Below are 22831 nucleotides of genomic sequence, written 5' to 3'. Positions count from 1 at the left end.
AGAAAGACTCTTCAATAAATAGTGGTAGGAAGACTAGATAGGTATTTTCAAGAGAATGAAACACCATTATTATTTCACAGCATGCACAAAAGTTAACTCAAAATGGGTTAAAAACTTAGCTGTTAGACCCAAATTTGTAGAATAAACTGAAGGAGAAAAGACAAACTCCTTGATATTGACTTTAGTAGTATCCTTAGTGATTTGGTTCCATTAGCAAGGAAGACAATAGCAGAAATAAACACATGGAATTATGTCAAACTAAAAAGCTTCTACACTGTGAAACTGCCACTGAAATAAAGAAGATATTGTACTGAATGAGGAAATATTTACACACCATATATCTGAAATAAGGTTAATATCCAGGATCTATAAAGAATTAATAAAACTCAACAATAAAATAATTACATTCAGAAATGGGGAGAATTGCTGATCAGACACTTCTCTAGAGACACAAGATGGTCCAAAGGTGTATAAAAATAAAAACTCACAAAATCAAACTCACTTATGATTAGGAAAATGAAAATCAGAATAATGAGACATCGCTTTACATTAACGATATGGCCTACATCAAAAAGACCAGAAACAACAACAGGCAGGGATGCAGAGTGAAAGTAATCCTCACCAACTATGGTGGAAATGTAAACTGGTTTAGCCTCAATGAAAAACAGTATGGAGATTTCAAAAAACTTAAAAATAGAACTACTGTATGATCTAGCAATCCCACTGCTATATATCTATCCCAAGAACACAAAAACGCACACACACAAAAAAAGCCCATGAACATCCATGTTATCACAGCACTATTTACAATAGCAAGATCTGAAAACAACCCACATACCCAAGCAGATGAATGAATAAAGACGTATTATGAAGCCAGGTTCTCAGACCCTGTTTGATTCCTGGCACCACATGGTCCCCCACCATTGCTGGATGCAGTTCTTGGAGGTCACAGGATCCTCTGAGTGTGTCTCTGGAGGTCCCCAGCACCCCTGTGGATGGCCCTGGTATCCGGACACTGAAGGGCCCAAGCAGCATCGTATCTATTCAAGCCCGTGTGTGGCACTGAAAACCCTGTTGGTGAGCAGTTGCCAGTGGGCCTGCAGAACTCCCGAGCACCACTGGGAGTCTCCTTCCCTCAACTAGCATTTGTGTATTTACACAGTGGAACACTATTCAGCTGTAAGATAAGATGAAAGCTTGCCCTACATTGCTACAATATGGATGGAACTAGAGGGGGATGTGTGCTTAGCAAATGGATCAGAAGGACAAGTGCCAGATGATTTCACTTGTAAGTGCCATATAAACAAAGTGAAGGATTAGACACTGTCCAATGAAATCACACCCTTAGACAAGACTCCCCACTTGTGGTGGGAGTAGGGGCAGTGACTGAATAGGTTCTATGGAGTGGGAGGATAATAGTGTGGCATAGTATGGAACATTGTATCCTTAACACATGTAAGTACTTACATGCTTGTAAATAAGTTACTTCTGTTAAAAGGAAAAAAGGATTGAAAGAATTAATGACACTTATGTGGAATTTGGAACAATTAAGGAACTACATTATTGTGATTTCATTTCCAAATTACCTGCATCCTAGCTCTGATATTATGTGTACCTAAATACACCTCTCCATGACTCAGTTTTCTTATGGGTATAATGAAGATAATACCCACTTGGAGATAGTTGTGAGGATTAAACAGACTAACACCAGTGACTCAGTTTTGAGTATCCAGAACATTAGTACCCCTCAGTTAGATTAGCTATCAAGACTGTTTTAAAAGAGATGCATTCTAGAGTATGTTATGGCCACTGAACAGTTACTCCCAGTACTGTCAACTGATCAAAAAGATAATTGCCTTGCCCTAGCATCTGCTTTTTAATTTTTTTAAGAACCTATTGTACTGTTCTTAGATAAACATTTATAGCTTCTTTGTGTATGGAGAATTTGTAAGAAATTTTGCTCCAATTTTCAACCTTAATGTTTCTGGAAAACATATAACTTTATTCCACTGGATTCTAATGTTTAGTTAAAAAAGAACAGCACCCAGATTGCTGTGATAGTTACACAGTAATGGTATGCATTTAACTATACACTTAATAATGGTTAAAATGGTCAGTATATTTTATCACCATAAAAAGATAAAAACAAGAATAATAACAAAACCCCTGTGATCTGTGGGAAAGGTCTAGTAATCTTCAATTAAAGGGGAAAGAAAGAAAATCATCTGTTTGTGTGATCTCTAGCACAGCTGTAGCTAATGGAGAACTGATTTATTTGCGGAGTACCAGAGTCCCTCTCAAAAGGATAAGCTTTGTTTATTCAAAAATAATCAATGAGAGTAAGTAATGGAATTGCTAAAGTTATTGTTAAAAGCTACAGGGAATTTTAATGATGTCTGAAGAATCAGTATGTTTGAAGGGACTAAGAGAAGTTAAATATTGCTCTGATTGCCCTTGTTCTCTGGTTTAAGTTTTGACTGGGTCATAGAACAGTAGAATTCAATCCCAGTGGAACTTTTTATATTGTTATTAAAATAAATAATAACTTACGTTAGGAAGAAAAGGAAAGACATATAGGAACCACATTCATTCTATTCACTCATTTTGAATTCATTCCTTTTACTTAACTATAAGTCAAGTTTTGTTAAGCCATCTGGCAAATTTTAAAAGTGAAGATGGAGAGAAAACCATGTTTCTGTAACTTGGTTTTTGTAAAAATCAGATTCTGTCCTACAGAAGTAGGACTACTTCTACAGAAGTAGTTGTATAAATGTATTCTAATCTTGCCTACAGAAGTAATTGTATAAATGTATTCTAATCTTGGTTTTTGTTGACTGAAGCAATAGCATAGCGGGTAGGGCATTTGCCTTGCATGCAGCCGACCCAGGTTCCATTTCTCTGTCCCTCTCAGAGAGCCCGGCAAGCTACCAAGAGTATCCCGCTGGCACGGCAGAACCCGGCAAGCTAACCGTGAAGTATTTGATATGCCAAAAACAGTAACAAGTCTCACAATGGAGACGTTACTGGTGCCCTCTCGAGCAAATTGGTGAACAACGGAACGACAGTGCAGTGCTCCAGTGCTACTTAATTATAATAGGATATATGAGGTTGGGTGCTAGATATATATCCTGGTAGAAGCATACCTTCCCCCATTGTAGCTTACACTAATAGAGAAGAGAGTTCTAATCAGATAGCCACGTAAATGTAATTCTACATTGTGGTAAGTGGGGTCTCTAGAGAAAAACTACAAACCTTCAGACATGATTTAGAAAAATAAAACCTAACCTGAGAAAGCCAGAGAAGAATGGAATCTAAGGTACAGGGTTTTCTGGACAAATGCTCTAGAACATTTGCCAGGTGACTCATGGGATTCTTCAGGCAGGATAGTTTGAGAGTAACTGTCTGAATGACAAAATTCAGAAAATGGGGTTAAATATCCCAGATGTGCAGAGTCAAATAGAAGTAGATTATGTGACAATCTAGTTGTCTCTTGTTTTTCGCTTTTAGAGAGACTTACCCAGAAGCCTGTTATTTTCAGATGAAATTATTTCCATCCTGAGGTGGAGTGTGCCCCCACTTTCATATGGCCTCCATTCCCTGAGACCTTACTTAGGGTCTGTCCCACACACCTCTCCATGTTATTATTAATGTCTCCCTATGCCGGTGTCTCTAGGACCCAAACAAACTCACTTTTTATTTTTCTAGGCCTGCTTCTCAACATAATTTATGGAGATCTTAGGATTGAGAAAATCACATGCATGATCAAAAACTATCTTAGGATGAAGCTAAATGAATTGTAAAATGATAGCTATATAAAATTCAACACACTTTTTTTTTATTAGTGAATCACCGTGAGATACAGTTACAGACTTACAAACTTTCGTGCTTGTGTTTCAGTCATACAAAGCTTAGTACCCATACCTCCACCAGTGCCCATTCTCCACCCCTGATGAGCCCAGGATTTCTCCCACCCCACCTCTGTGGCAGGGCATTCCCTTTTGTTCTCTCTCTCCTTTTGGGTGTTGTGGTTTTCAATAGAGGTATTGAGTGGCCATCCTGTTTGATCTATAGTGTACTTTCAGCGCTTATCTGGCATCCCAAGCAGGTCTTCTAACCACATTTTACCTGGTGTTTCCTTCTCTGTCTGAACTGCCTTTTCCTCCAGAATGTGAGGCTGGCTTCCAAGCCGTGGAGCAAATCTTCTGGTACTTACCTTTACTATTATTGGGTCCTAGTCTTCCCTTCTGTTACTTTATATTCCACAGATGAGTGCAATCTTTCTATGTCTATCCCTCTCTTTCTGACTCATTCCACTTAGCATGATACATTCCATGTTAATCCACTTAATATGCAAAGTTCATGACTTCATCTTTTCTAACAGCTGCATAGTATTCCATTACATAGATGTACCAAAGTTTCTTTAACCAGTCATCTGTTCTTGGGCACTCGGGTTTTTTCCAGATTCTAGCTATTGTAATCAGTGCTGCAATGAACATACAAGCACAAATGTCATTTTGACTACACTTTTTTGCCTCTCCAGGATATATTCTCAGGAGTGGTATTGCTGGGTCAAATGTGAGCTCAATTTCTAATTTTTTGAGAAGCGTCCATACTGTTTTCCAAAAGGGCTAAACCAGTCGGCATTCTCACAAGCAGTGAAGGAGAGTCGAAAATGGGACTGTCTTAAGCTAAGAAGCTTCTGCACCTCAAAAGAAACAGTGACCAGGACACAAAGATAGCCTACAGAATTGGAAAGAATATTCACCCAGTTCCCTACTGATAAGGGATTAATAACAAGGATATACAAGGCATTGGTTGAACTCTACAAGAAGGAAGTAAAATCTTATGCAACCTTAATTTTAACAAGGCCCAGGTTAGGTCAGGTTTTGAAGTTGCCAGAATATAAAAGATTATATACATTATCCATTATATACATATATACATTATCCATTATATACATATATATGATATATATATATATGAGCAACGGGATGACAGTGATTATATACATGTCACTGTCGCTGTCATGCCGTTGCTCATCGATTTGTTTGAGCGGGCACCAGTAACGTCTCTCATTGAGAGACTTTTTGTTACTGTTTTTGGTATATCCAATACGCACGGGTAGCTTGCCAGGCTCTGCCGCGCAGTCTCGATACTCTCGGTAGCTTGCCGGGCTCTCTGAAAGGGGCGGAGGAACCGAACTTGGGTTGGCCACGTGAAAGGCAAACGCCCAACCGCTGTGCTATCGCTCCAGCCCAATATATACATTCACTGTCACTGTCATCCAGTTGCTCATTGATTTATTCGAGCGGGCACCAGTAACATCTCTCATTGAGACTTACTGTTACTGTTTTTGGCATATCCAATATGCACTGTGCAATGTGGGCTCAATACTCTCGGTAGCTTGCCGGGCTCTCCGAGAGGGGCAAAGAATCGAACTCGGGTTGGCCACGTGAAAGGCGAACACCCAACCGCTGTGCTATTGCTCCAGCAATATACATTATATACATTATATACATCATCCATTAGATGATGGAATATGACACATTTTAGATGTTTTTAAATTTTTTTATTTTTATAAATATAATTTATTACATTCAACTTAACAATTATTTATTACATTCTGTATTCCAACATTGATCCCACCACCATTACACCTTTTAACAACCATTATTTAGAATTTTCCGACCCACCACCCAAGCCTGCCCCGATACCAGGACCTAAATAATTTACTTTGTGTTACTTGCTATAAATAATTTGCTAAAAATGATTTTAAAATGTTTCCTTAGAAGAAAGTGTGTGAAGATTGTTGTATATCACCCCAGAACCATTAAGCCCTTGATTAAGAGATTATTAACATGTTGTTACAGGTTGAGCCTTGTGTGCTAATTTTTTTTTAATCGATATCGGTTGCCTTCTACTTTACATACCATCCAATGTGGTGTACTACTCCTGGTACATCATCAAGCTACCGAGAGTATTGAGCCTGCGCAGCAGAGCCTGGCAAGCTACCCGTGCGTGCGTATTGGATATGCCAAAAACAGTAACAATAAGTCTCTCAATGAGAGACGTTAGGGGTGCCCGATTGAACAAATCGATGAGCAATGGGATGACAGTGACAGTGTATAATCAATTCATTTATTTTTTAATGTATCACCATGAGATACAGTTACAGAGTTACAAACTTTCTTGCTTACATTTCAGTCATACAATGATAAAGTACCCATCCCTTCACCAGTGCCCATTCTTCACCACCAGTGTTCCCAGTATCCTTCCTACCACCCCCACCTCTGTGGCAGGGCATTCCCTTTACCTTTTACTTTACATTTGTTTTCCATTTACTCTCTCTCTCTCTCTTTTAGGGTGTTGTGGTCTGCAATGCAGGTATTAAGTGGCCATCATGTTCGGTCTATAGTCTGCTTTCAGCACGCATCTCCCATCCCAAACGGGCCCTCCAAGCATCTTTTACTTGGTGATCCCTTCTCCATCTGAGCTGCCTTTTCACCCAGCATGAGAGGCCAGCTTCCAAGCCATGGAGCAGTCCTCCTGGTCCTTATCTCTACTGTCCTTGGGTGTTAGTCTCCCATTTGGACTATGAAATTTTAAAGAATTATTAGACCCTGGAGGAGTGAAAGGCTCTCTCTGCCCATGGAGGGCAGAGTGTTTAAGAAAACTATGGTCACAGCACAGGCTTTGCTTTTCTTATTTTGTATACTGATAAGTCTTATGCAGAGAAGTGTTTACTCCCATTTATCCAGGCTGGCTCTTAATTACTATTACTGGCTAGCTGTTACTATTTCAAGTAATTTCAGAATAATTTCAGGTAAAATGACATGCCACTTACCATTTAGAAGAGGAAAGTAATGTCTGGTTGCTTGTAATTGTTTCCTAGAAAGTTTTAAGACCTCTCTCTGTGGGTTCACAGGAATAAGTTGACTCATTTTCTGTCAGTTTGGTCCTTGATTAACATATGTGAAACTGGTATTATTCTGGAGAGGTGACTCTAGAAATTTTGGTATGACTCTGTAGAATTATAGAAATTTGGATATTACTCTGGTAGAATTACAACCTGATTTCTACAAAAAGGTATGTTACAAGAACAAAGTTTCTTCCGTCACCTCCAATTTATAAAGCGGTTTGCTTTTTTTGTTTGTTTACTTTTTTTTTTTTTTTTTTGCTTTTCGGGTCATACCCAGCGATGCACAGGGGCTACTCCTGGCTCTACACTCAGGAATTACTCCTGGCGGTGCTGGGGGACCATATGGGATGCTGGGAATCGAACCTGGCTCAGCTGCGTGCAAGGCAAACGCCCTACCCGCTGTGCTATCACTCCAGCCCCTGAAGTGGTTTACTTTTAATAAAGTTTAGTGATGATTCTAATTTGATTCTGATATGCATGTAAATTTTTGAACTACTAGATTTGTGGTCATTTCCTCCATATTATCTTACTACTTCAGTACATATTTATGAATCTTAACTGTACATTTGGATCAACTGAGAAGCTTCTAAATAATACTGATACTCAGTTCTCATTCTAGATGTGTGTGTGTGTTTGTGTGTGTGTGTGTATGTAAGGCCCTAACATTTCTGATAATGCAACCAACATTAAGTCTACTGTTCTAAATGGGTTGCTGTTCTGGTAGCACTTAAGATTAGAACAACTCCAGACATAGTCTTCCACAGCCCTAATTTCCATGTTCCTCTTAAATTAGAATGCTTTCTTTTTGCATTTTTTAAAATATATATGTTGCCTTTGTTCTGTTTCAAGATGAATGCAAATAAGAATAATGTAATGCTAATAAATTCTTCATTTGCTTTGTCCTCAGTATGGAATTGTGCTGGATGCCGGCTCTTCTCACACAAGTTTGTACATCTATGCATGGTCAGGAGAAAAAGAAAATGATACAGGAGTAGTGTCTCAGATAGCTGAATGCACAGCACAAGGTAAAGTAAAGAAAATTGAAAGGGGAAAGAATGGAGCATGATAATGTGAGTTATTAGCAGGTAGAACACGAGAGGAAAAGAACAGTGGGACTTCTGTCATTGCTATTTTATGTTTCATTGTGAAATAATACTGAAATCAGTGCTAATGTCCAAGCTCTTGAAGAGTATCAAACTTGAAAATGATTAAGTAATAACAGCCTCCATCAACAGGACCCTCTGTGTGCTATGCACCAAATGCTAAAGGCTCCTTATTTCATCTTCACCATCATTTTGAGTTGTATATTATTCCCATTTTAATTTTTATATTTTTGAGGGTTGCAGCAGTAGTGCTCATGGACCAGATGGTGCCAGGGAACCTCAGGCTCCCACATGTGAAGCAGCTCTTGAGCTGAGCCTGTTCCTGTTTTTTAAATGAGCATGTCGGGACTAGAGAGTTATTGTAGCATGTAGGGCACTTGCCTTGCAATTGGCCAATCTGGATTTGACCGCCAGCACCCCATAGCCCTGCCAGAAGTTATTCCTGAGTACAGAACCAGGAGTAATCCCTGAGCATCTCCAGGTGTGGCCAAAAAACAAAGGGGGGGAGAGAGAGCGAGAGCGAGAGCGAGAGAGAGAGAGAGAGAGAGAGAGAGAGAGAGAGAGAGAGAGAGAGAGAGAGAGAGAGAATGAGTGAGAGAGGAGAGAGATAGAGAGGAAAAGAAAAGGAAGAGAGGAAGGAAGGAAGGAAGGAAGGAAGGAAGGAAGGAAGGAAGGAAGGAGGGAGGGAGGGAGGGAGGGAGGGAGGGAGGGAGGGAGGGAGGGAGGGAGGAAGGAAGGAAGGAAGGAAGGAAGGAAGGAAGGAAGGAAGGAAGGAAGGAAGGAAGGAAGGAAGGAAGGAAAGAAGAAAGGAAGCTTTGCTACTTTTGTTCAGGTTTGTTTGTGCTAATGAGTGATATAATTAGGGTTTCAACAGAGATCTACCTGTCTTCAGCCCCAGGTCTCAGCCAGTGAATCGTAAATATGCATCAGCTTTTTTTAACCACAGCAATGATTTGGTAAAATGCAAATTTGGACCCTACAATAGAGTTCCAGGTTAAGAGCCCAGAATTTTCATTTTATGGGGGGCTTGGGAGGGACATGTGGTCTCACAGGACCACATGTGAGAAATGCTTGGGGCCAATTTTGGCTCTGTGCTCAGGAGTCACTCCCTGCACTGCTCAGGGAGCTATGTGGTGCTGAGACATGTGCCTTAACCCTTACGAAACTCTCTTCCCCGCACCTCTGTCTCTGTCTATCTCTGTCTCTGTCTGTCCTCTCTCTCTCTCTCTCCAGCACTAGACTTTGCATTTCTACCATATTTCTAGGTGATACTGATACTACTTGTTCAGAGAATTGCTCTTCTTGAGTTATGTTCTCTAATATTCCTCTTCTAGAAAAACTTCAAAGACTTGTAGCTTTTGTATAGGCAGGGAAGATCACTCTTTGGGAAAAATACCAGGTGGATCTATTAAATCTTACTTTGGAAAGGAAGAAAAAAATCTGGGAAACTAGATACTTGTAAGTATCAACAGACCCAGGTAAAATTAGGTCTTTTAACAAGCTTCCTACTACTCTAAATCAATAAGTTACTGTAGTGAATATTGACATTTCATCCTAGTTTTCTTTTAATATCTCAGAATAAGGTGGGAGGTATTAACAGTTCAGTACTTCACAATCCCAAGTTCAACCTCAAGCACTTACCAAATCTTATCACCAGCTCTCTGACCTTTATCTTTGTTTTGTTTTCAAGTTTAAAAATTATTTATAATTTTCAATTGCAGTTTAGGTAATAGAGTTACAATAGTGTCTAAATTTATGGCATTGATGTACAAAGTTACTGCACCTGGCTACCGTAGTGCCCTTGAGTCTCCACTACTGTTCTATGTCACCGCTGATCTGACCTTCCTTCCCCCATATCTGTCTTTGAGCCAAGGACCCACTGTTTAGAGTTAGTGACTGGGTAACCTAGATCTGTAGCCGGGGCCACTGGTTCCACAGTTTGCCAACAAGACATCTCCAGAGAGGAGAGATGTTCTAAGACAATAAGTCATTCTATGCATTGGCCTTTTGCCCTTTGCTTTTGAACCTGTCAATTCTAAGTACTTTGAGCATTTTGGAAAGCCTGAATCATGCAACTTATTGATTTCTGCTTAATACATTGCCCTCGGTTTTTTTTTTTAAGCGTTGATATTTTCACCTAGGAGGTACTTAGGATAATTTATCCCCGTTGTGTTTGGTCTAACAAAAGCAATAATTTTCCCTTCTCAAAAACAGTATGTTCATATAGTATGAACACTCTTTGTGTAAAAAGAGTGTTTATATAAAGTGAAACAAAAATTAAACAAAATTAAAAAAGAGAGTATGTCCTTGTCAAATATGTACACAAAAAGTGAGTTGAAATCCACTAATTCTTCTGAAGGCCAGACTTTCCTGGGCAGAAGCAGGGCGGGGTGGGTAGGTCTTTTCTAGCAATGCTAAGATTAGACTTTCAAAATCAAGAATAGGTAACCTTTAGCTGATTCTCTTCTCTTTGCCTTTATTTTCTTTGTTGGGTCACACCCAGCTGTGCTTAGGGCTTACGCCTGCCTCCTGGCTATACGTGGGCAATCTTATGAGGTGTGAGGGATCAAACCCAGGTCAGCTTTATGTAAAGCATGTGCCTACAAGCTGTCCTGTCTGTCCAGCCTTTGATTTTCTTACTATGGTTAAGTAAATGGGTGGTTTAAAAGCCTGTAAATAGGGGCCAAAGAGATAGCTCAGTGGGCTGGCGCTCATGTTTTGCAGTAGGAGGCCTGGGCTCGAGTCTCCATACAACAGGAACACTGTAGAACTGCAGAAGCAACACCTGAGCACTGTTCCTGGAATAGCACACCCTTCCCTTCTCCAGCACCCAGTGGGCCCCCCCCCCCCCCGTCAAAGTAAGACAAGCCTGTGAATGATTTGGGTAACATATCCACTGAATACTAATTACCTTTAAAGCAAATTATCACTGTTAAACACTGATGATGTGGATACTTAAGTAAGACAAAAATTTAAGTGTTACATTTAAAAAGATTAAGGAATTTTATATCAAATCCTTTCCATAACAACAGTTAACTTGGCTCTAAAACTGGAAAAGTTTGCCTAGGGACACAGGCTTTCCGAATGAAAAAATTACAGGGTACAAAGATTCTATTCCTTTTTGTTTTAACAAAGGGAAAAAACCTCCCAATGAAGAGGTTTAGTAACAACTCCTGTTTTTTCAGTAAATGCCCAGTGTGCCTGGAACTTATTATAATTTATTTTTGTATGTCATCTTTTTTGAGGCTGGAGAGATTGTAATGTGGGTAGGGTGCTTGCCTTGCACACAGATAACCTGGGTTTGATCCCTGGCATCTCATACGATTCCCTGAGCACTACCAGGAATGATTTCTTGAGTGCAGATCCAGGAGTAAATTCTGAGTACAACCAGGTATGGCCCAAACACTCCCCTCCAAAAAAGAAAAGGTAAATGTCATCTTTCTTTAAGTCTTCTAGGAACTTACCTCTATTGTGCAAAATATTATATAATATACATATATGTATATATATATGGACTGGAGCGATAACACAGTGGGTAGGGCATTTACCTTGCACGCAGTCGACTCAGGTTCGATTCCTCCGTCCCTCTCGGAGAGCCTGGCAATCTACTGAGAGTATCCCACCTGCATGGCAGAGCCTGGCAAGCTACCATGGTGTATTTGATATGCCAAAAACAGTAATAACAAGTCTTACAATGGAGATATTACTGGTGCCTGCTCAAGCAAATAGATGAACAACGGGACGACAGTGATACAGTGCAGTGCTACTGCCTCCCCAGCCCTACCCACATATATATATATATATATATATATACATATACATTAAAATAAACTGTCTTCTCATGTTTTGTTAGAAAGCACCAGTGTTTTGCTCTAGTATTGTTATCATATGCCTTATAGAGTTTTAAAGATTGTTGCTTCTACATCTTTCCTCAGGTCCTGGTATCTCAAAATTTGTCCATAAGATAAATCAGCTAGCGACTTACCTGACTGAATGCATGGACAAAGCCAAGAAAGTAATTCCATTTTCCAAGCACCATGAAACACCTGTTTACCTAGGAGCCACAGCAGGCATGCGATTGCTCAGGTATAGCAGAATATAGGGACCAGGAATAATTGACAATAGAGTTGACAATGCAAAGGTCTCTGAAATTATGGGAGAGTTCCACACTTCTTTAAACACCCTAAATGTCTACATTTCAGAAAAGTCACAGTAAGTAGGTAAAACCTATAGACTCTTAGTACATGCAACAGTAGGAGTGTAAGTGTGTTTTTAAAAGCTGTTTTCCTCCACACGGGGAATTCAGTGGTATGAGGCAAACAGAGAGGAAGTTGACCCTGTGTATCCTGTGCTTGAAACTTAAGATTTAACCATTCAGTTTCTGGTAGGGGAGAAACTTGCTAGTTGTCCAAAGAAAAAAGAGTTACAACTAATTACCTTAGTGTTGCTCTGGGAACCCCCAAGGCAGTATATGGGGGCTTTAAGGGTATGCACTTCTAGATAACAAACTTGGAGGTTCTGACACATGCAAGACATCTATCCCTGACCCCTGAATTACATCTCTGGCCCTTAGGTACCATGTTAAGTGTTTAAGATACAGCTATGATGAGGGTCAAAACCCTGCTTTCCTGAAGCTTCTAGTGTTCTTGTGGTCTAGTAGTTTTCTTGTGTTCTATAATTTTCTTGTGTTCTAGTAGATGTGCAAGAGATGAGAGCATGTTCAGGGAGTATAAATAGGTCTAGTTCTACAAAGATAAAACATAGAGTTTGTATAACAAAATAATAAATAGTCATTATAGTGATGTCACTTTGAGTTGAGCCCTCATGATATTCCTAGAATTGCACTTCAGTTTAATCATCATAGCTTCAGGAAGAGATATTAGTGTTAAGCATCAGATCAGAAAGTTGTGACTTACTCAGAGTCACAAACCCGAAGGTGGATCCAGGGTTCTGAGTTAAATTCTTAAAAGGACAGAATTTATATCTCAGAGTACCTTGTGGACCTTGCTAGAGAGTTTGGAGTTCATTTGGGATATGAGGGAAGTATTAAAGTTTGTTACACAGTGTACGACAGTAATGGTCAGGCAGATTGAAGCAGAAAACTAAGAGATAAGAGGCCAGTTGGTAGGATATAGAAACATGCAGATGAGAGGCTTTCAGTGTTGTATAGCTTAGATCATAGAAGCAAATTATATCCCATTTTCAGTATGAGAACCTGGAACATTTTATATATAGGACTCAAGACAACAGACATACCAGAGAACCACAGACAGATCCTAAGCATCAAAGGAGGACAATCTTTTCCCAGTCTGGCATTAGTTGAGTGTCTGTCTCAGGGTATTGCCATGCAGCTATAATTTAAAGTTTTAATTATAGAGGCCAGAGAGATAATACGGTGGGTAGAGTGCTTGCCTTGCATGCAGTTGACCTGGATTCAATCCCTGGCCCCCTATTTGGTCCCCTGATCTCTGCCCAGAAGTGATCCCTGAGCACAGAGCCAGGAGTAAGCCTGAGCACCACCATATGTGACCCAAAAAGAAAAGTGAAAATAAAACAAAGCAAAACAAAAGATTTTGAGCCTAACTATGTTCCAAGCAGCAAAGAGTCACCAGTAAAGTTCATGCACATATCAGCTCTAGGTGTTGATATCAGAAAAAAAACAGCTATCAAAAATAATTTAAATTTCCTTGATAATATTTTGAATACAAGGAACAGTTAACACAAGAATGGAAGTTTACAAAATTTAATCTATGTCAAGATTGGATGGGTTTGAATGGAAAGGTGAGACAGGACAAATCAAAAGAAGACTCCTCAAATAGTCATATGTGTGTGGATCTCCACCTCTTTGTTAATTCCAAGATTAAGATTCATTTTCTAGAAAACTGGAAGTTATGGCTGAACTTGGTAATTGTTCTTGTTAAAATAAACCTAGTAACCTCAATCCTTCCTTTATGCAGGAATGAAAATGCACAGCTGGCAGACGAGGTCATGAATGAGGTGTCGAAGAGCCTTAGCAGTTATCCCTTTAACTTTCGGGGTGCCAGGATCATCACAGGGAGTGAGGAGGGTGCTTTTGGCTGGATTACTATCAACTATCTAATGGGCAAATTCACTCAGGTGATTATCTTACAACATCCATTAAGGAAGGTGACTCCTTGGGGACTGATGTCGTTGCTGTCTCAGACAGTACTTGGATCACTAGTCAAAAAGAATGATGGAAGAATGAACAAAAATTCTTATTTCCAGGGCTAGAACAATAGCACAGTGGGTAGGGAGTTTGCCTTGCGTGCGGCCAACCTGGGTTCAATTCCCAGCATCCCATATGGTCCCCTGAGCACCGCCAGGAGTAATTCCTGAGTGTACAGCCAGGAGTAACCCCTGTGCATCGCCGGGTGTGGCCCAAAAAGCCAAAAAGAAAAATTCTTACTTCCACATTTTCAAGGGTCCCCAGGGAATAGTTCTTTTATAAAAGCCCTTACCGCTTGAGAATAAAGATGATAAGTATTTAATTTCCTCTAGGAAGTCATAGAGGAAATTAAATACTTATCATTAAAAGTAAGAACAGTAGTTGTTTTTCTAATATTTTTAGGTGTCTTGTGCTGGCCAATTTCAGGTATTTTCATGTTTCATCTTAAAGAAATGTTCTTTTATACTATAACACTGAATTGAGATCTATGGAGAATAATTATTTCATTCAAGGTCACATAGCTAATGAGCAAGTGAGGACTTTAGCTTGTGTCTTTTTGGCCTTAGTCTCTTGTTTATATGTCACTTTAGTCTGCGAAGATGTCTTTGAAAGTTCTTCTTTTACTATTGACCAAATATAATTCCAGGAACCCCAAATGAGGGCTGTGTCACCTTTATGTCTTTGCTCCTTCTCCTAAAAAATTCCTGAATCCAAAAGACACTGTATAAAGAGGATGTCCAAAGACTATTACTACTGATGGCTGTTCTCTTTTTCAGAAAGTTTCTTGGTTTCCGGTAATTTCAGATGAGGAAGATAATCAGGATATCTATGGAGCTTTAGACCTTGGGGGTGCTTCTACACAAATCACTTTTGTGCCCTCGAACTACATTAATGAATCTACATCAGATATTCTTCATTTTTTACTCTATGGCAAAAACTATGATGTATATTCACACAGTTTCCTATGTTATGGGAAAGATCAAGCTCTCCTGAAGAAACTGGCCAAGGACATTACGGCAAGTATAACTGACTCCAGATCTAGTTTCCACACATCTGGGCTCCCAGCCCTCACATCCTGTTGTTTTCTCTTTCTATTTTAGTTATTAGTCTGAAGTTGGTTACTGTGTTTTGCAAACCATTTCAGGCAAGATATCTAAGTACATCTGCTCAACCTTTACAAATCATTCCATCCAGAAATTACTGCCTGATTATTGACTATACCATTCCCCAGAACATGACATTTCTGATCCCTGGAGAGTAGACAGTCGAAATCATACACCAGAGTATGTTGTGTGTATTTGTGTGTGTGCATGCATGTGTAATTTATTAGCTCTATACCACTTTTAAATCTCCACTTTCAGGTTTTTTAAAGGGGGCTTTTGAAAACAAATTGGAGAGGAAAAGGAAGTACAAAGCGTCTACAACTGCTTAGTCAAATTTTGTCCCCAAATTTTTCCTACATTTGAAGGCAAGACAACTTAAAACATATTCAAAATCATACAAGTACCGGTTATATTCTGGCTTACCCAGAGCAAAGGTGTTACGTGATCATGTATGATCCCCTAATAAGCAACCCCTTCTTTCTTCTGAGACCAAACCACTCCCTTTTGTTCTCAGAAGCACTTACAATAAAATGGCCACCATGCGATTAGGGGCTACCGAGAGATATGACTTGCTAAAGCCAAAGCTCCATTAACTTTCTTACCCTCAATCCTCAATCGCATCTTTTTCTCCTTGTTATTAAAAATAATTTCCTTACTCCTGGTTTAAGTAGCTCTCAGGGCATCTGGGTTTATTGTTTGCATATTTGTTTGGAGGTATTATTGGGGGCATTGCAGACTCCTGTGGAAACATATGAGCTTCAAATTTGGGTGGAAGCCTGGGCTGGAGAGATAATACAGAGCACAGGGCACTTGCCTTGTATGTAGCTGACCCCAATTAGATCCCCAGCATCCCAGATAGTCTCACAAGTAGCCACCAGGAGTGATCCATACGTGTAGAGCCAGGAGTAAATCCCTGAGCAAGCCAGTTGTGGCACCCAAAAGGAGAAGAAAACCAGAAAACGAAAACAGAGTTTTGTTAGAGCCTTGAGAGTTTTCCTTGTAAATCTGCTTCTGACCTCTGAGATTTGTACAAGTCACTCAGGAATATTCTAAACTAATGGCATGACCATGGTCAGTTTTAGCTGTATTAGCTTGCATGAATAATGAATGTTCATTTAGATCTAATACACAGGTCTGGTGCCTGCTTTAGTTCTGGTGCTAAAGACTAACTATTGTCCAGGGTGAAAAAAATGTAAATTAGAGATATGCTTAAACCTATTTTGAGTGCTTTCATGTACAAATTCTACACATGATTGAAGTCAGATTGGTGCCTTTGTTCCCAAAGCATTTGCACGTGTCTACAAGCAATTTTTTTCCTTTCAGAGTACAAACGGAATCATCAAAGACCCATGCTTTCACCCTGGATACAATCAGGTAATGAATGTGAGTGAAATTTTCAAGACCAACTGCACGGATGAATTTCGCAAGAATCATAGCTTCGATCAGGTTGAAATCCAGGGTACTGGTAACTTTAGTAGATGCCAGCAAAGCATCAATGAACTCTTCAACTCAAGTTACTGCCCTTACTCCCACTGTGCATTCAATGGGGTTTTCATGCCACAAATCAAGGGGAATTTTGGGGTAAGTATGTGAAATGATAATGAGTGTATATTGATTAGGATGATTTTGGCTGAAAGTTATAGAATATGTGTGCAGAAAGTGTTGAAATAATAGAATCATTTGTTTCTTTTTTTTTTTTTTTTTTGCTTTTTCTGGGTCACACCTGGTGATGCTCAGGGATTACTCCTGGCTCTGAACCCAGGAGTAACTCCTGAATAATATGGGGTACTGGAAATCGAACCCGGGTCGGCCGCATGCAAGGCAAACGCCCTACTCTCTGTGCTATTGCTCCAGCCCCTTATTTGCTTCTTTTATAATGATAAACTCTAAGGGATATAATCCAGGATCCATTCTTTGTTGTAACAATTTCAAGTCCCTTGAGCACTGCCTAAGCACAGAACCAGGAATAACCCTTGTACACGAACTACCACCACCCAAAATTAATAAATCCTTAGAAAAATAAAAAAGTTAACAGTGAATCAACTTATTTGGACTGAAATTTAAGTATAAGACTTGTAAGCAACAGAAACGTGTCAGGCAGAGAATATATCATATTTTCTGAGTTGAACTTCCAGTAGAGTTCCATTAACTACTTCCTTTTTCTTTGCCCATGAAAATTCTGTTACTTTGCTCTCTTATGTATTTGTCCATGAACATAATACAGGAATATTGCAAGGCTTGTTAAGAATCTTATCTCCTTTGGCCTCATTTAGACAGGAGAGAGAATAAAGCAATAGAGCTGGGCTTTGAGTTGCTCATCTATCAATTACTACTCAATTAATTTTTATCATTAAATTAACATTATAGTAAAAATGGTCAAAATCTAGTATAAGGAGATACCAGGTATAATAAATATACATGTATATGTTAGAATGGAGGAAAAACAATTAGAGGCCTATTTATCACATTAAACATTAAGTACCAATTATCTCCAAGTGATAGAATTTGGGTAAATAGTAATAGTCATTTTCTATTTTAACTCATTCACACTACAACTTTTTATGAGTAATTATGTCTGTATGATAATAGTATGTCTTCTAGGGAAAAATAAACAACTCATATCTATAATTATACTTGGTTTATAAATTTAATCAGTGGAGATCTCATTAGTGGAATTGTCTTTTGAGAGTTTGTGTTGGGTGAAAAACATTATTTTCCTTTTGCAGGCATTTTCAGGTTTTTACTATGTGATGGATTTTTTAAACCTCACATCAGAGTCCTCTTTGAATAATGTTATTAACAAACTGGAGTTTTTCTGTTCAAGACCTTGGAAAGAGGTAAGTGAGTAAGAGGTAAGCTGTTATTACATTTCCTTGTACCCTCAGTGGCATGGAAGATGTGATTCTCCTAGCCCAGTTGTACTAAAGTGAACAGCATATTATTAGAAGTATAGATGGTCACTTGAGTTAGGAATGAGTTCATTGGCATTCCTTGATAACTAGCATACAATGACTTAAAGAAAAAACAATCTTCTTTTTCTCACCTAAGAAATATGGCAGTAGGCAGCTGCTGGCATAGTGTTACTGGCTTGACTTTCAGTTGCTCTTTCTTCAGTTTAGTTGTTATGTCTATTCAGTTTCTCATAGACACAGGAATTGGCTTCAAGGAGCATAGTCATGTTCAAGGTCAGAAGAAAGCTAGAGTCATATCTCTGTTTCCTTTTTCCAAAAGGAAAAGCCATTTCAAAAGTATCTCAGCAGCTTTTCTCTTCTCTTTCATCAGTCAGTACTAATTGGGAAAGCAGGAATCTGGATTTTAACTGGCTTAACTCCATAGATCTGTATGAGCTGCTTCGTGGAGCCAAGTAGACTGTTGCCTATTCCTCTTTCCATAGGCTCCAGAGTTTTATTAGCAAGGAAGACAACAACTCATAAAATCCACCATTGTCGTTAAGATACTTTCTCCATAACATAGATCCAGTATATTTCCTACTTATTTATAAGTGAATTAATTTTTACTTGTCTAAGTTCATCAAGATCTCTCATTATGCGATGACAGGTTCTGAAGAGGAGAGAGGTTTAAGGTCTCTTTTGATTTTTATAAGTAGAGGATCTAGGGATCTCTATAAACACTGTTTTAAATTGGCACCACTGCGAAAGTGAATGTGCTTTCATTCTTAAGAAATACATTTAATTAAAAAATGGATGCTGTTCTTATTGGCACTGAAAGAGGGGGAAGAAAAGTTGTGCAAGAGCCTAGAGGTTTGGAACTTTCCCTAAATATTTATTTCGTCTGAGTTACAACATGAAATAAAGGTATTCAGGGCTTTTAGAAAGAGCAGCTCAAATATGCATCAGCACTTAACAGTTTACAAAACATGTAGGGGAAATATTTTGCAGCATGTAGTTTTGTCAGATTTTCTCTCTCTTTTTGGAGTCCTCAGGGCTTATTATATATCTGGGCTCAGGGATCACACTTAGTGGGACTCAGGGAACCTTATAGGGTGCCAGGGATTGAATCTGGGTCAGCCCCTTGCAAGGCAAGTACTCTACCCACTGAACTCTCTCCAGGGTCAGATTTTCTCTTTTTATCCTCATTCACTTTATTTTAATCAAATTATATTAGACGAGGGATGCTTTAATACAGACTGGTTGGTCTGCTCAGTTACATTACATGAGGAATGAGGTCTAAAATGAAGGCCTTTTATATACTGGCTAAGGGATTTATTGACCGAAAAATGCAACTTTCATCAACAGAAATGCATAAAATGAAGGGGCAGAAAAGTTTATAAAATAGCTATTAACAGATGTGAATAGATACATCAATGTCAGAACTCTAATAGTTGAAGACTTCAGTACCCTACTCACATCATTGGACAGATCAACCAGACAAAACATCAATAAAGAAGCAAAAGCCCTTTGGCTGGATATTAATAAATTTTTGGAAACCAAAAAAACCGTCCAAAAGATCAATGAAACCAAGAGCTAGTTCTTTGAGAAAATAAACAAGGTTAATAAGCCACTAGCAAGACTCACAAAGAGAGAGAGAGAACCCCAATAAACCAAATCAGAAATGAAAAAAGGAGGGCATCACAACAGAAACCAAAGAAATTCTAAAGATCATCAGAGACTACTTTGAAAGTCTGTATGCCACGAAACAAGAGAACCTAGAAGAAATGGATAAATTCCTGGATTCCTATAACCTTCCAAGGCTGAACCAAGAAGATTTGGAGTACCTGAATAGACCTATTACTATCAAAATTGAAACCGTAACCAAAAGTCTTCCCAAAAACGAAAGCCCAGGTCCAGATGAATTCACTAGTGATTTCTTCCAAACATTTAAAGAGGACCTTGGGGCTAGAATGATAGCACAGCGGATAGGGCATTTGCCTTGCGCGTGGCCGACCCGGGTTTGATTCCCAGCATCGCATATGGTTCCCCCAAGCACCGTCAGGAGTAATTCCTGAGTGCATAGCCAGGAGTAACCCCTGTGCATCTCCAGGTATGATCCAAAAAGAAAATAATAATAATAATAAAATTAAGAAAACTTATTGCCAGTTCTTTTCAAGCTTTTCCAGGAAATTGAAGAAACAGAAACACTCCCAAACAGTTTCTATGAGGCACATATCACCCTAATACCAAAAGCAAACAGAGACACCACAGAAAAAGAAAATTACAGGCCAATATCTCTGATGAACATGAATGCAAAGATTTTCAACAAAATATTACCAAATGGAATCCAATGATTCATCAAAAAGATCATACACCATGATCAAGTGGGATTCATCCTGGGGATGCAAATCAACATAATCGGAAGTCAATCAACATAATCCATCATATCAATAAAAGAAAATATAAAAATATGATCATATCAATAGATTCAGAGAAAGCATTTGACAAGATCCAGTACCCATTTATGATGAAAACTTAAACCAAAATGGGTATAGAAAGGACTTTCCTCAATATAGTCAAAGCCATCTACCACAAGCCTATGGCAAGCATTATCCTCAAAAGGGAAAAACTAAGAGCCTTCCCTTTAAGATCAGGGATAAGACAAGGATGCCCACTCTCACAACTTCTGTTAATTATAGTACTGGAAGTACTTGCAATAGCAGCTAGGCAAGAAAGAGATAGTAAGGGCATCCAGATAAGAAAGGAAGAAATCGAGCACTCACTATTCTCAGATGATATGATATTCTATTTAGAGAACCCCAAGGCCTCTACCAAGAAACTCCTAGAAACAATAGACTTGTATAGTAAAGTGGCAGGCTATCAAATCAATACCCAAAAGTCCATGGCTTTCCTATATGCAAATAATGAGAGAAAAGAAAGTGATATGAAAAAGCAATCCCATTCACAATCATGTCTCGGAAAATCAAGTACCTCGGAACCAGCTTAACTAAGAAGGTAAAAGATCTGTACAAAGAAAACTGCAAAACTTTTGAAAAACTGCAAAACTTCAAGAAATAAAAGAGGACACATGGAAATGGAAACACATCCCCTGCTCATGTGTTGAGAGAATTAACATTGTCAAAGGGCAATACTCTCCAAAGCATTATACAAATTCAATGTGATCCCTATTAAGGATACCCATGACATTCTTCAAAGAAATGGATCAAACACTCCTGAAATTCATACAGAACAACAAGCCCTCACGAATAGCTAAGGCAATTCTTGGGGGGGAAAAAAAAGTTGGGAGGCATCACTTTCCCCAACCTCAAACTCTACTGCAAAGTGGTAATAATTAAAACAGCATGGTATTGGACCAAAGACAGATCCATATACCAATGGAACAGGGTTAAATATCCTTACACCACACTCAAATATATGATCATCTCATCTTTGATAAGGGAGCAAGAAATGTGAAGTGGATCAAGGAAAGCCTCTTTAACAAATGGTGCTGGCAAAACTGAACAGCTACATGCAAAAAACTGGGCTCAGACCTCTACCTAACACAAAAGTCAGATCAAAATGGAGTAAAGACCTCAACATTAGACCGGAATCCATAAGGTACATTGAAGACAAAGTCGGCAAAACCCTCCACGATATTGAAGCTAAAGGTTTCTTCAAAGATGACTCGCCACTGACTAGGCAAGTGGAAACAGAGATAAACAAATGGGACTATCTTAAACTAAGAAGCTTCTGTACCTCAAAAGAAACAGTGACCAGAATACAAAGACAATCTATAAAATGGGAAAGGATATTCACCCAATACCTATCTGAATGGGGGCTGGAGCGATAACACAGCGGTTGGGCGTTCGCCTTTCACGCAGCTGACCCGAGTTCGATTCCTCTGTCCCTCTCGGAGAGCCCGGCAAGCTACCGAGAGTATCGAGCCTGCGCGGCAGAGCCTGGCAAGCTACCTGTGCGTATTGGATATGCCAAAAACAATAACAATAAGTCTCTCAATGAGAGACATTACTGGTGCCCGCTCAAACAAATCGATGAGCAGCGGGATGACAGTGACAGTGACCCATCTGATAAAGGGTTGATGTCAAGAATATACAAGGCACTGGTTGAACTCCACAAGAAGAAAACATCCAACCCCACTAGAAAATGGGGCCATGAAATCAACAGAAACTTTCTCAAAGAAGAAATCCGAATGGCCAAAAGGCACATGAGAAAATGCTCTTCATCACTAATCATCAGGGAGATTCAGATCAAAACAACAATGAGATATTATCTCATACCACAGATACTCCTCTTCCTCTTTTTCCTCTTCTTGCTCCCTTCTTTCTCCTCCTCCTCTTCTTTCTCTTCTTCCTCCCTTCCCCCCTCCCTCCTCCTCCTCCTCTTTTGTAACACCCAGTGTTACTCAGGTCTGTTCCTGGCTTTATGCTCAGGGATCACTCCTTACAGTGCTTGGGGGACCATATGTGGTGCCAGGGACACAGCAGGGTTGGCTGTGTGCAAGGCCAGGCCTTACCCACTATACTGTCTCTGTGGCCCAAGTCTGTCTTTTTGAAGGCTAAGGACATGCACCATGTTGATTGTGGACCATGTACACTATTTCACACTAT

The 22831-nt window shown here is 39.3% G+C and overlaps 1 protein-coding gene across 2 annotated transcripts in view; it reads left to right on the top strand.

Annotated features, from left to right (window-relative positions):
• Positions 1-22831, top strand: part of ENTPD1 (ectonucleoside triphosphate diphosphohydrolase 1) — a 115024-nt gene that overhangs the window by 80499 nt on the left and 11694 nt on the right. For both annotated transcript variants that reach the window (XM_055119048.1, XM_012934476.2), the window contains 6 exons: positions 7827-7944; positions 11958-12108; positions 13980-14139; positions 14986-15225; positions 16636-16893; positions 18039-18149. In XM_055119048.1, coding sequence (XP_054975023.1) covers positions 7827-7944; positions 11958-12108; positions 13980-14139; positions 14986-15225; positions 16636-16893; positions 18039-18149 — 1038 coding nt within the window. The remainder of the gene's footprint in view (positions 1-7826; positions 7945-11957; positions 12109-13979; positions 14140-14985; positions 15226-16635; positions 16894-18038; positions 18150-22831) is intronic.

The sequence above is a fragment of the Sorex araneus genome, chromosome 11, assembly GCF_027595985.1.
Source record: "Sorex araneus isolate mSorAra2 chromosome 11, mSorAra2.pri, whole genome shotgun sequence".
NCBI classification, from domain to species: domain Eukaryota; kingdom Metazoa; phylum Chordata; class Mammalia; order Eulipotyphla; family Soricidae; genus Sorex; species Sorex araneus.
This window is presented reverse-complemented; position numbering and strand designations above follow the sequence as displayed.